Source organism: Agelaius phoeniceus, chromosome 1 (assembly GCF_051311805.1).
Source record: "Agelaius phoeniceus isolate bAgePho1 chromosome 1, bAgePho1.hap1, whole genome shotgun sequence".
Taxonomy (NCBI): domain Eukaryota; kingdom Metazoa; phylum Chordata; class Aves; order Passeriformes; family Icteridae; genus Agelaius; species Agelaius phoeniceus.
Genome location: NC_135265.1, coordinates 45,996,070 through 46,009,877, shown reverse-complemented (window position 1 = coordinate 46,009,877; position 13,808 = coordinate 45,996,070). Strand labels below are relative to the sequence as shown.

The 13,808-nt window shown below is 39.5% G+C and overlaps 1 protein-coding gene across 4 annotated transcripts in view; it reads left to right on the top strand.

Annotated features, from left to right (window-relative positions):
* Positions 1-13,808, top strand: part of TRAK1 (trafficking kinesin protein 1) — a 125,890-nt gene that overhangs the window by 69,569 nt on the left and 42,513 nt on the right. For 2 of the 4 annotated variants that reach the window (XM_054639740.2, XM_077178013.1), the window contains exon 1: positions 149-500. The exons of the other annotated variants lie outside the window; for them this stretch is intronic. In XM_054639740.2, coding sequence (XP_054495715.1) covers positions 437-500 — 64 coding nt within the window. In that variant the 5' untranslated portion in view covers positions 149-436. Of the gene's footprint in view, positions 1-148; positions 501-13,808 lie in introns of those variants that run through there. 4 annotated transcript variants of the gene reach the window in all.

Sequence of the window (13,808 nt, the reverse complement as noted above, 5' to 3'; positions counted from 1 at the left end):
GCCAGCTAGTCTCCATGGCAACACATTAGCCTGAAAGAGATGTGGAGACTGGAGAGGAAAGGAATGAGTTAGAAGCAGCCGGGCGGTGGTGTGTGTCCCCAGCGTCAGCGCATCAGCCTTTTGATAGGAGGATTTTGTTAACACCCATCCAAGGCTCCTGTGCAGAGCTTCTTTATTAGAGGAGCCGCCAGGGCATCTATCTTCTTCCTTTCTGCATCCTTCTTCTTTTTTTTTTTTTTCCCCTTCCAAATACACCCTCCACACCCCCCCTCTTTTATTTTAGTTGTGGCCTCAGTGAAGATGTGCAGCTCATTTTCAGCTTCCCGTGAGCTGCCTTGTGCTCTGGCATTTTGCAAAGGCAGGAAGGCATGGCTGCATTTCACTTGACCTTAGCAGCGAAGTGAAATCTCCTGTATGTCACTGAAGGATACTGACTATGCAGAAATTTATTGAAGCAGATTATTATGAACTGGACTGGTATTATGAAGAATGCACGGATGGTAAATATTTCTTTCTAGTCTCTTGTTGCAGAATTCGGAGCTTGTAAGACCGGAGCATCATTATTCAATCGTTTTAAAAAGGAAATACTCAGAAAAAGGCAACACCCAGGTGTAGCAGAGATGCCTGCACCTCTTTTGCACCTCGGCATCTCTTGTGAGTGTGCTGCAAGAGACTGCTGTATAGCTTTTTCCTCTCTGAAGGGAGTGGCAGAGCAACATATGCTGTGTATGAGCTGCCTTTGGGCAGGGGAAAGAATATTCGAAAAGCTAACTGTATCTACAATAATTGAGGTGATTTTAAATATACTGATGGTAATATTGATTATTGGTTCAAGTTTGAAGTCTGTGTTTTTTTCTGCGTTAGCAATATCCTGTAATATGTATATATTTGATGTGTTAGTAGGTAATCCATGTTTTCTCTCTGGTTATTTGTCTGTGAAAGACATTAAAAATGTAGATTTTTAGAAGTGAGCAGGTTAACTTTTTGAATTGGAAGAATTACAAACTCTGGCAATTATTATCTTTTGTGCTATTTGCAATTATTATGTAATGTTTGCTAGGGTGATTATTTCTGTATCAGGACACCGAACGTTTTCACCAGGCTTCTGATAGAAGGCACGCAAGAAAGGGTAAGAAATTGCTAAAACTGTATTCTCAGCAGGAAGAAAAAAATCAAGATCCCTTTTTGATGGCACTCTGAAGCAAGATGCAGCCTTTGGGAATGCAGAAGTTTTAGACGAATTTTATTCTGGCTGGAGAGCTTAGCTTAAATAAGGCAAGTCCAAGATCACAGTGAAGCAAAGCACAGAATCAGGAAGGAGCTTAGGCCCAGGGGATACTGTACATATGTAATACACAGAGATATTTCTATGGTAGTGCTCTGCAATACCAGAGGGGAATGTGAAGCATCAAGATAAGTGTGACAAAATTAGAATTTTTTTTTATGGTTCTTTTGAGTGTCATGTGCCTCCATTTCAGAACTGAATGCAGTTTCAGAAGCTTGTTACTCTTGAACTTCTATTATGTTTAATTGATTACTTCTGTCCAGGTGTTCAGAGAAAGAGGTGCATATTTATTTGAGAGATCTGACCACTTTAACTTGGATTGAATCCATTATGTAACCTTTATCCTCTCAGTTTAACCCTAGTAAATAGTGTAGCATCTGATTAATCTGCATGATGTAACAGCCTGAGTTGGCCTGCTTTTAGAAGCTTAAGAAACAGACCAGTTGTATGGTCCATAGAAGCTGTAGCTTTCCCCAGGTTAAAGCTCCCACAGGTGGCTTTTTTTTTTTTTCAGTTGTTCATTTTTATGATCTTTTTTTCTGTCTGGTCAAAGTGTCATATGGAAGGGTGGTGTGCCTGAATGTCTGAGCTAAGAGCTGATCTGCTTATCCATTTTGTCTTAAGCTATGTGCTGCAGTGGAGGAACTGTGGGAGTTCCATGGTAATGGAATAAGCAACAGGTGTTGGGCAAACATTTAAATACCTTGTGGGATGAGGGCCTCAGGTGCACAGTAGTGGTTGGTTGGATTCTGGGCTTACAGGTTTTCCTGTCATTGCTGAGCCCCTGCCCAGGATACTTCTTCCATGAGCTGAGAGCTGTAGAGTCAGCTGGAGTATGTTCTGGCAGTCTGCTTGAAGTATTTGGAAAGTTCTTCCCTAAGAGAAAGAAGGGTTTAATGTCTGATAGGGAAATAATCTCTCCAGCAGGTAAGGCATAATGGTTTTTTGCATTTTTTTAAATTGCTGTTATTTTTTAAATTAAAGTATTAATTTTTACTTGCTGAAGGGCAGTGCTGTCAGTCCTGTCTCTGCCTCTCAGGTGAACAGCAGTCTCAGGGTTCATTGAATTTTATGGGGTTTAGCTTTCTTTTGCTTCTTGGAGTTCAGGAGTGTGAGAGAGAGGAAGATTTGAGAGATGCAGTGGAAGGCACAGTCTTTGGCCTTAGATACTGGAATGTTCACTGGGTTTAAAATAGTGTTGGCATTTACCCTTGACAGAGAAAGTTATTGTAATTGTGGTAGCAGACAAAAGGCATCATTATAGTAGAAAACAGAGCTTTTCTAAAAACCTGAAGCAGATGACATATTAAAAGAGATGCCTGCCTCTTGATTAGCTTTTTATTTTTCTGCCATGTGTTTTTTGATACCAGAGTAATTTTCCTGAGATTCTTTTTACATTCAGTATAGTGAGATAGGCAGTTGCAGCTCAGCTGACCTGTTTTGAATATCTATTTTAAGACAAATTGAGGCACCGTTAGAGAGCCAATTTCTCCGCCATACGTGGACTCTCCAGATGTATGTGTGCATTTACTTTTGAATCCCACCCAGTTCACTCTTTGTTATAAATATAACATTGGAAAATAGTGGATGGTACATTAAAACTAATAGGAATCTTCACAGGGTAATATCGTACAGAATTATTTTTCTGATTAAATTTTTCATACATTGTTTGTCAGAGCCTCTGGGACTCAGATTTCTATGACTTTATTTGGTTTCCTTTATTTAATTATTAACAGCAAATGGTTTCTTGTTCTTCAAAGAAAAAAAAAGGCAGTCTAAAATTATATCAGGATGTAAACTATTAATGCTATTATTGAAATTAATAGGTGAAGCAGCAACTCACTGTTGCCTCAGATGTAATGAATTTCTGTACTGACTGACAGTAATGATGTCTTCAACTTGCATACTTGCATTTGGTAGTGGTATTTTTTTAATATCTTGCAGAAGAAAAAATGCTCAAAATTTACAATTTATAAGTCTTTACAAAGACTTTCCAGGGTTGGAATAATTAATTAATTCTTTTACATAAGGTACTTCACAGAGTTTATTTTTGGTAGGAGTAGGTGGAAATAGACAATAAAATGTCACACTCTAATTGAATTACTGATGTTAACTAACATTACAATAAATTGAAACTTCTATAAATAACTACTACACTATGCTTTTTACATACATTTCCAAGTGTAATATTTTATAATATGAGTGACACTTGTCACCTTACTTGGTGTTAACAAAGTATATTGTGTAGGTGGACTGGGGAAAGAGCTGGGCCTGTACTTGAGTGGGAAAGTAGCTATTTTTATAGCAGACTTGGACAGAATCAGTGATAAAGAGGAAAAGCTGAAACTTTTCTACTCTTATTACGAAAGATAACAGTATAAAAGTCTAGGTTCATCTAAGTTTTTTTTAATAGAAAAAAAATACATTCTTAAAAATCTTTCGTGCAACTTGGGTGAAAAAAGCATTATACTAAACTCCCACACACTACCAAACAAGTAAACAAAAAGATGAGTGTATATTCACAGAAATTTTTCTGAATATGGTTGTTCCCTGCCTCTCTCTTAGTGCAATATTTTTCTAATGAACAATGCTTTCTACAGAAATCCAGACTGATTTTAGAGAAAATTACTTTTCTTTGGTTTCTTCCATTACTTGTTTATTTCTAGCTCAACAGTTTATAACAATGCATGAGTTCAGTTGCCTACAATTCCAGATGACTTTGTGAATGTGCAATTGGATCTTTCCTCCTCCTTTCATTGGCCCTGAGTTTTTGCAATTTCTTGTGGAGGAAATGGTGTCTTTCCCTTTTTTTCCTTTGCCAGACCCATGGTGTGCCTGGTTTGTTACACGTGCTGAACCTTCTGACCAGATGGAGTTTGCCTGAGCCACTCCATCTTGTTCCAGCATCCCTTCCTGTATTTTCTTCCCACTCACATTGAAATGTTTTTACCACCTGTTATGTTTGCAGTTATTGTTTAGAGCTTCTCTCCTCTATTCTGTTTTCCACTCCACTGATATAATTACCAGCAAGCTCACTAACTTTCTTTTTACAATAGTAGACAATGTTATCTTGTTAACTTGATCTCTTACAAGTGATTACTTATTATTGCCTTGCTTATGTTAGTGTGGTGACCCATCATCTCCCTCATACATTGGCCTCTTTTGTGTCCATCCCTGTGGACAGAGTAACCCTGGTGTTACTCTGAATCTCAGTGGATGCTGGCTCTGGGTATGCTACTGAAGTCTGGGAGAATCTTATGAACGCCTTTAGCATGCAGTTTCTGAAACAGCCCTTGCTCTATAGGTATGCAGCTAAAATGCTCATTCAGGTTGATCTCATTGTGCTCCCATGTCTTTTATATCTATACATGACAAATATAGTTGAACCTTGCTTATATGCACAGAATTGTGATACCATTTTCCTGGTTTTCTGCTTTTTGCCCTGCCACTTCTTTCTCTTTACTCCTTCATTGACTCCCTGTTCTTCTTCAAGTCACATAAGCTACATAAGGCAACACACATTGCAGCATAGAGATATTTTTTGGTTTTATTCTGTTCAACTGCTAAGTATCTAGATAAGTGTTTTCCCAGTAATTCAATTTCTTTCCCTTTCTACAAAAGTCACATGCTGTCCTTTTGGCTGAGTGACAGAAGATATTTTGTGTGGGATTTTGAAAGAGTGGGAAACATGAAACCTCTAAAAGTTTGAACAAACTAACTTTGCTTGACTGTACAAATTAACAGAAAGCACACATTCAATAACCAATTTATCTCCCTCCCTGAAGAGCCCATCCCAAAACACCACATTTCTTCATCAGCATATTTAAATCCAAGTGCTCCCATTTCATCTGCTGTTTTTAGACTTGTTGGCTTACAGAGAATCTCTTTGTTCTAGATGCAGCATTGTTAGTAACAGTTAATTGTGCAGAAGTTAGATATTTTTATTGATAAAGGAAAGTTAAAATGATTTGAATACATTGGAGTTCCTTGGAAATAATGAGTCAGGATAGGAGGGCTTGTTTGTATTGTGTCCAGCCTCGCCCTTCTTCAAACTAGCTCCTGGTTTGTGTGTTTCCTGTTTCATGGCAGAGCTGCTGAATATTCTCTGTACCTCAGTGCAGTTGTTGTACTGGGAGTGTGTTCGGAGCACTGCAGCCCCCTTAACAAGCTTCCTGATGGGAGGTTAAGCCTTCTCTTTCAGAGTGGGGATTGCAGCAAATGCAGCAAATTTACTTCCCAGTGACAACACATTAAAAAGAATCTTCATTCTAGTATACCATCAGAGTCCTTGGGTATGTGTTTACAGGAAATATTAAAAATCTCTTTTGAATCTTTCCTGTTTAGATGGTATATTTTCAGAATGAAATACAACATAGCTGCTTTTTTTTTTTTTTTTTAATCCATAGCTGCTTATTGTTTGGTGTTGGTTGGAAACCTGCCTCGTAATCTTTAGCAAGAAAATGTTCCTGCACTGCTAAGGGGGTGTAATGCAAAATATATGAAAAATGTGTTGATAGTGTGAGGGTGGGGCATACATTCCTTCTCCACCCATTATAAATTTGCTCCAGCATTTATCGTGTGCTGATATCAAAATAGGAATTACAACACTTTCTCTCAGCTTTTGAACGTCAGAGTCCTCCTGTGTGGTACAAGTTGATATTAGTCACAGTTCAGAAGCCAGCTTGTGGGAATATTCAATTACTCTCCTTATATTGTTATGTATTTTGAACAGCAACATGCCTCCTCTCAGTGTGTCCCTCATAAACTGGATACTTAGCTGTAGTTGTCTGCTTGGCAGGATTATTAAAACCAAAGCATGTTTGACAGGGGTGGACTTTTCTTTCCCTAGGCTTTAAAAGGTGCTTCCTGCATTCTTTTAATATGACTTACAGTTTTGGTTACTCTCTCAATTTCCATTTTCTAGCTATTACTAAAATGTGATAAATGGTCACTGAATGGCAAGTAGGTATTTAAGGCCCTTACTGTCTGATTTTAAGTATTTTTTAAAGAGTTGATTCACTGTTACAGGTAAGAACTGAAGACACAAAAGCTCTAAGCGTCAGAAACTAGAAGCAGTCCTCATTATTATTAAAATTACATATTTTAATGTAATGATGTGGGGAGAAAGAGACAATCCTATTTTTTCCCCTGAGTTCTTGAGGTTATTGCTGTTGCTGAATATTGCAGTAAATTTTGGCAGTCAAAGATCAAGTTGCTTTGGGTGGCAAAATCTTTGTTCAGTAATCAGTGTTTCTTCCCTCAGCAACCACTTACATGTATTTCATATCCTTTGGGTGTTATTTATATAATCATTATTGCATTGTTTGCATGTAAATATCAAGAGTTTAAAACAGAACAGAATAATTTATCATTATTGTGTAGAAGTAGTTGCTTCCCATCTCATACTACCCCACCACTGGTGTGCCTCACCACTAGAGAGATGGTAATAGTGAAATTGTTCCTACATGACTCAAACTGTTACGTTCTGCTGGCTTGTAGTGTAATGTTTGTCTGTCTGTTCCTATCTGTTATGTCCCCTCTGAGGATGGTGAGGTGCCTTTGCCTTGCAATGCCCCCACTTTGCCTGCAAATGCTTTGCCCCGTGACATGGATAGGAATGCTTTAGCAGCAAAGGGCACCTGCTTGCCACTCCAAGTAAGGGAGGCAACCTAGCAAACATTAAGTATCTATGGCTACAAAAATTAAATAAGAAAGTTAGCCTGCCCTGTGTGTGTAGTCAAGATTAGCAAACACAGCCTGTTGGAAACAAAGAGGTCTGAACACAGGAGATTTGTTTCTTGTTGAACAAAGAAGAGATGCATGAACCCCTGAAAATTCACTTCGGGTGCCATATGTGGACTTGTGAGGTTTTTCTCATCCCACAGCAGACTGAAGAGAAAAATGAATGTGAAAACCACAATATTTGACAGCTAATGGGATATGTCATTTAAGTTCTTTCTACCAGTGTAATCTGTCCTTGGTATAAGCAATAAAAAAGCTCCTTTCCTAGCCCAATTCTTCACTTAATGGTTCTAGTGTGTGGTGGGTGCTGCAGTCAGACTGTACTGCACAATAGCCCTGGGTATGAAGATCTCCCTGCTGGGTGGGATTGGCAGTGTGTGCACAGGCTCAGGCTGTTCACAGCTCCAGTGAGGTCTTGCTGCATTGGGCAAGGTGAGAGGTGATTTATGACTCTGTGTGGTGCACACCCTTCTCCAGGTGTGACAGACAGAGGCTGGGTCAGACTTCCGTGTTGAGACACTTGTGGGAAGCTACCACTTCACTCATAAGAGCAGGGGCAGAGGAGAGGGAGCCTTGTTCATGTGGGGAGTGTCAGGGAGGGTCTTTCAGCCCACTGACTTTGTTTGAAATATGTTAGTGGGGCTTTTGAGCAAAAACTGGCTACTGTCAGAGCTGGTCTGAGGAGCAACATAAACCTTCTAGTAATTAATAGACAGATGGTCTCTTCCCTCCTCCACCCCATCTGTACAACTCAAAGCTGTTGCACTAAGGACAAGTACTCAGTCTCTCCGGAGTTCCCTGGCTGAGCATGTGAGTGAGGAAAGATGGTATCCTGCTTTGTGGAGACCTTGCTCTGTTCTCTCCCAAGATACAGCCTCCGAGGGAATGACTTCCCATCGCCTGTGAGACTCAGGCATCGTTTCATGTCTATCTGGGATAATTGCAGCAATGTCAGTAAACGAAGAAGAAAGTTATGAATATGACTATGAAAAGGAAAATGAGAGGAAATGCACTTTTAGCAGGCAGAGCCTTGATATCTTGGAAGAAGGTACTTTTTACCTTTTGTTTTTAATCTTTCATGGTAGCACTTGGCAACCTGCAAGTGATTTGAGTGATATTTGTGGATTAAATAGACAAAATTCTGTGTTTTACATGTGTAGTCAGTATGTCTGGATGAAGTATTTGTCTAATATCTAAATAAGATAAATCTTAGTTTTTGTATACTTCTTTAAATAAGAAAGGCATGATCAACAGATGAAGGCTGTGCAATACCTGTTTTATAATGAAACAGAAATTGGGAAATCTTCTCTCTCTGGAATTGTAGTGCATTTTTTATATGCACAAAATGTGTGTCTTATGAAACTGTATATTTTAGGTTGTCATTCCCAGCAGGTCCTTCTAGAACAGAGCAGTAATTTGGTGCTTATCCATGAATTTGAAAGCGCATAGACAGAAATAATCCAAGTGTGGTGTCTTATGACTTAAATTTCCAATATAAAAACCAGCGCAAAAATGTTGTTGTACTTTCTGGAAATAATGGGCAACTGGCCCATTCAGATGGAAATGGGAATGTGCATGCATTGAAAATCCTCCCGTGCACCTGCTGAATAGAGAGGGTATCTATCCTAGGGCTGCTTCCAGCCAATCTGGTAACCTTCTTCAGGGTTTCAGGTAGCAAAAGCTGAATGCCCCATTCTTGTTATTTCATGTGCTGTAAATTGTTCTCTGAAGTAGTAGTTTTATGGTAGAGAATTGTTACTTCCAAATGAACTATTGTAAAGCTGATGTAGGGATGGTTTGAAGGATTGTTAGCACAGAAAATGCGACGTGCTGTGAATTTACATCCTTGTTCATCTCGTGGTTAACAGTTCCTGTGTCCAGAGTTCTTGGTGAATGAACCATGCTCTTTGAATGCCATTGCATAGGATTTTCCTGTAAAAACTCCTTCACAATCAAATATCCCACCTGGTTTTCCAATTTGTGTGTCTATGTAAAAAAGAAAGGTGCTGAAGAAAATACTGATAAAAAGGAAATTTAAAAGTGGGGATTGGGATGGAGAGGAAGCTTATCAAGAGAGGCCAGCTGACATTTTTTGTATTTTATTCCTATTATTTTAACAATTGAGTCATTACTGAGGCATACATCATGCTCTTCTTGTTCTTTCTGCTGACTTTACCTTTCATCCAGATCTAACAGTCTGAAGCAGCTCTTGTTGATTTTGGAGGGGGGGAAGAAAAATTTGAGTTCTATCTGGGATAAATTTAGCCCTGTCTTTCTACACTGCCTTCCTCTCAAAAGCTCAGTATGTGTTTGAAATGTCTTCTAAAGGTGCCTTTTCTTCTCCACCTATGTGTTCATATCGCCTACACACTCTAGTGTAGCAGAGATACAGATGCACAAACCTATATATGGTATTTCTATGTATCTTTGCACAGGGGAGTACTTGCAAAGGGTAGTATTTCTCTAGAAGAAAGGGTGAGTCAATCCATTCTGTAAGTAAAGCAGATGGAAACACCGGCATGTAGCCTTTTCATCCTGAACAAAGGAAACATTTTAGCTATATCTGGCTGCAAATCTGGTACCAGAAACAACAAATCAGAGGATATGCTCCACTTCAACCATTTATAGTTATTGAAAAGAAGAGGATAAAAACTGTATCATTAAGACTCCTTAACTGTTTGGCCTATTCCATATGCAGGATGTGTACTCACTTCTTGACTGTTATTTCCGTAGTAATTTTGCTGTAGTGAGGTTTGTCTCTGTGCCGACGTTTAGATGCTGTAACTCCCCTGAGTGCTGTTTCTGGAGCTTGTCATGGAACTAACGTTATGCCTGGCAGCACTGCAGTCAGCTCTCTTGATGACAGTGGAAAGCACCTTTGGAATTGGCATTGCTTTGGAATTGTAAAGTTGCCTGACAGCAATATGTTTACTTTTCATTTGATAAGCTGGCCTTGGGGCTGACTGCAGTGAAACTTTGCTCAGGGATATCTGTTGATAGTGTCTTCTCAGATTTTCCTCATAAAGGAACCTGAGCTGTGAAAGGACAACCTGTCAGCTTCCTTTGATTAGTGATTTGTTGAGTCAGCTGTTTCTGAAAGGGAGCTATGTTTTGATTCTTGCTTTTGCAGCTGGGACAGGAAAAGACTCTTACCTACATAGGACTGATGATGGCAGCCATATCCATTTACTAATGTAGTAGTTTAAAAGTCCTATTTAGCTAAAGCACTTAGTAAGTGCAGGAGAAGAATCTGTCTCCAGTTGAATAAAAAAAAAGTCTTGGGATCACAATTAAAATCTTAAATCAGACGCTCCAGGCATCTGATTCGAGGGATCTGCCTTCTGGATCTGACTGAAAATGTAGAATACAATACAATGGAGACCATTCAGAACTCTGGAATCTGTGAAAGTTAGAGCAAAAAAGATAGAGAGGAGCCATTCTTGAAAGCTTTGGCACAACCATTCCCTCCCAAAGAACTGGAATAGGAAAAGACCACATATTTCAGAAAGGAGACAGCTGACAATGTGTGACTTATAGGCATGTAACTTCATTTTAGATGTACAATCCAGATCCTGATTTAAGTCTTTCACACATTTATTAGTTACATTGACTGCATTCTAGACATTTATTGACAAAAAAACGAATGGAAGAGAATGTCAAGACAGTAACTCAGTGGCTAGTAGTAATAAATCTTGCAAAAAAAGTTTTAACTTTTAAGAGAAGAGCTATCCTGAGCTATGTCTGTAAATGATATATGCATTAAGGAAATTAAGAGAATTAAGGTGTTCTCTCCAGAGACATTTTTTCTTATTTTCCTAGTTTCACTTTGTGTCTGCATTTTCCAAGTTACCACATTTGATCTGTTTATGCTAATAGAATGTCTGATGCTCTTTTTGAAATTTCTTTTAACTTGATTTTTCATTCATCACTAGAAAAGTTGATGAAGTTTGTGTCCTACTTAAAGGAAGTACTTTGAAATTATTCCCTACCAGAGGTTTCAGGCAGAGGCTTTAGAAAAGAAGTAAAAGCTGTGGTTTCTTGTTTTTTGGGGATTTTTTTGCAAACCTGTGTTCAAGTAAAAACAAAGGTTTGTATGTAAGGCTTTAATATTGGACTTGCTAAGCTATTTGAGTACCCTATGAGAGAAATGGCAGTAAACAAACACTCCTTAAACCATAGCCTTAAACAGCAAGATAAAATCTCTTCTTCCAGAAGAATCAGTAGCTGTAGCTTAATATTAAAAGATTATTTTGCAAACAGTGCCCTTGAGATTACAGTAAGCCATGCTGTAGCATTTGAATAAGACAAAAAAAAAATCTATTGGATTGTCTGAGTGTGTATCTCTCATAGCATCATGTTCATCCAGACTCCTGCACAGAGCTCGCTCACAGTGTGACCTGACAGTTGTGAAGCAGCTGGCACGCTGTGACCACTCCTTATCCCTTTAACCTGGGTCATGCCACCGCTGACCTCCCTGTCTGCCTTCTGGAGCGACTGGCCTGCTCCCTGCTTTGGGACTGCTGGGGGAGGCTGGGGGAACTGCTGGGCTGTTCCATTAGGATTTGGATTTCTAGTAAGGTATGGCTCAGAAGCACATTCTTCAAGCTCTGGTGACGGTAGTATCTTAAAATTTTTAGATGTGCGTATTATCTTAGGGCTGTCTCAAATGTGGCAGGCAATAGCAGATCTGAAGCCTCTGCCCTGGCTTAGCCAGGGCTGTCAAAAACACCTCTGCATTGGAGGAGAAGATACCATATTTATCTTTAACTGTAAAAAATCAGTAACAGCTGACAGCATATTTCAGGTCTAATTTTCCTGAGTTTATTTGAAAGGTGATATACCTAATATGGCACAGTTTCAGAATTCCACATGTGCTTGGCTCAAGTTGATGTAGTGCTCACAGTAACCTGTGCCAGAGCATAACTATCAGTGGCTCTGGAACTGAAACTGTAATTTTTAATGGGTGCTTTGTCCTTTGAGTGTAAAAATAGCCTTTGAGGAATGAATCTATCGAGAGCTGAGGAGTCTGAGTCTGCCAGGGTCTTTGATGGCTCCCATGTGCCAAGTGGCAGCAGGGAGCACGGCTCAGTCAGATTTGCCATGTGTGTTCTGTCCATGTGCAACCTTCAGGATGCAATGCCCTTGCCATTGTATCTTTGGTGTATGTTTGGACAGAGCTGTGAGCAGATGGGGGCAAGACAGAAGCTGTTTGTGAGACAGGGCTTGTCATGACTGAGCAAGAATATAGCAGGCCTTGCCATAGTTAAAGGCTTTGGGTAGGGAACTGTTACGGAAAAAAAATCACTGTCCCCTACCGCCACCTTGCCAATAAGAAGCATGGATGTTTAAATGGCAAGAGATCAGTGGTTTGTGAAAAGTATTAATTTCCCCTGATGGAGTTTCTGATGAAGTAAATTTTGGTAGTGGGGAAATCTTCATGCACTAAAGCCTTCCCTGTTAGACTCTATAATTATACAGGTCAATATTATCTGCCCCAAAAGTGAAAATTTACAGTGGCATGTTAGCCCTCTTATGTCTCCCAGTAGTTAGAAATATATGTGAAGAGGAGCAGCGAGAGCTGAGCTTTCCTTTTCAGCAGCTGCAGCTCTTTTATTTCATTAGTTTATCCTTGGTTGATAGGTCTCAAAAATGAAGAGGGACTATGTGTTGAGGGATGCAGGGAACAGGAGCTGAGGATACCTGTGACTACTGGCACTGGTGATGTATGTTTTTTCCTCCTTCTATTTGAATCCTTTGTTTGGCAGGTGGTGGCTTATTACAGAAGCTGCCAATAGTGGTATTCTTGTTCCCCTTTCCTTCTATGGCTGTCTCCTGTTCCTGCAAACATCCTTTACTCTAAGTAGCATACGTGTTGAATAGGTGACTTTCAGGGAGCAATCCAGAAAAGTGCATGTGTTCCTCCATGTCCTGGTGCATCTTCAGCTTGGGAATCAGTGCTTGTTAATTAGATGACAAGAACTAAATGCAGGGTACATCCTTTCAGCTGTACTTACTTTGGGAAACACGGGAATGTCATTACCAATAAATTTGCAGGCTTTAGGATGGTATAAAGATGGTGCTAGGTACTTTAAGGCAGAGGAAATGTTTGATCTGTGTAGTGTTTGTCCATTTGTGTGTTTGGCTTTAAAAAAACCCCAAATACATTCAACTGCGTGTCCCCAGTATCATGTATTTAGCCCCCTCATGAAAATAATGTGAGGGGAGCTTTCTCTGTTCTTTGTTTCCTGTTTTGGATCTGTGACATTAGCTTCAAAGCACTTATCAAAATATGTGAGTTTTAAAAATTATTCTTTCTTTCTGTGTTGTCTATCAGCCTTCTCCATAAGCTGAGAAGTGCAAAGTATATTTGATTTGGCTGCCTGCATGCATCCATGCACTTAGACACAGTGCTCCCTCTCACCCTCAAGCAAAAAACTACTGATGTGTGAGTGAGCAAAAAGAGGTCAGTAATTTGGCACTGCAGGTTTTGCATTACAAGGCACTGTCCTTCATTTGCTCTTGTTTTATCTTTACAGCAGCATTACCAGGCTCTCATACTCATCAGAAACTCCATCAGGCTAGAAACCTACTATACAGGATCCATTACATATGTGACGTGTGGGGGTATTTTTCCACTGCATACTTCACTGATAACACCTCTAAATAGTTTTTCAAAATAGTCTGTCTTTTTCACTGATCGATTTTTTTGATCACTAAAGAAATAAGAACTGCTGTACTAGGAATTGGCCAAATGTTATCTCAGTCTGTGGAGGCTGAATAA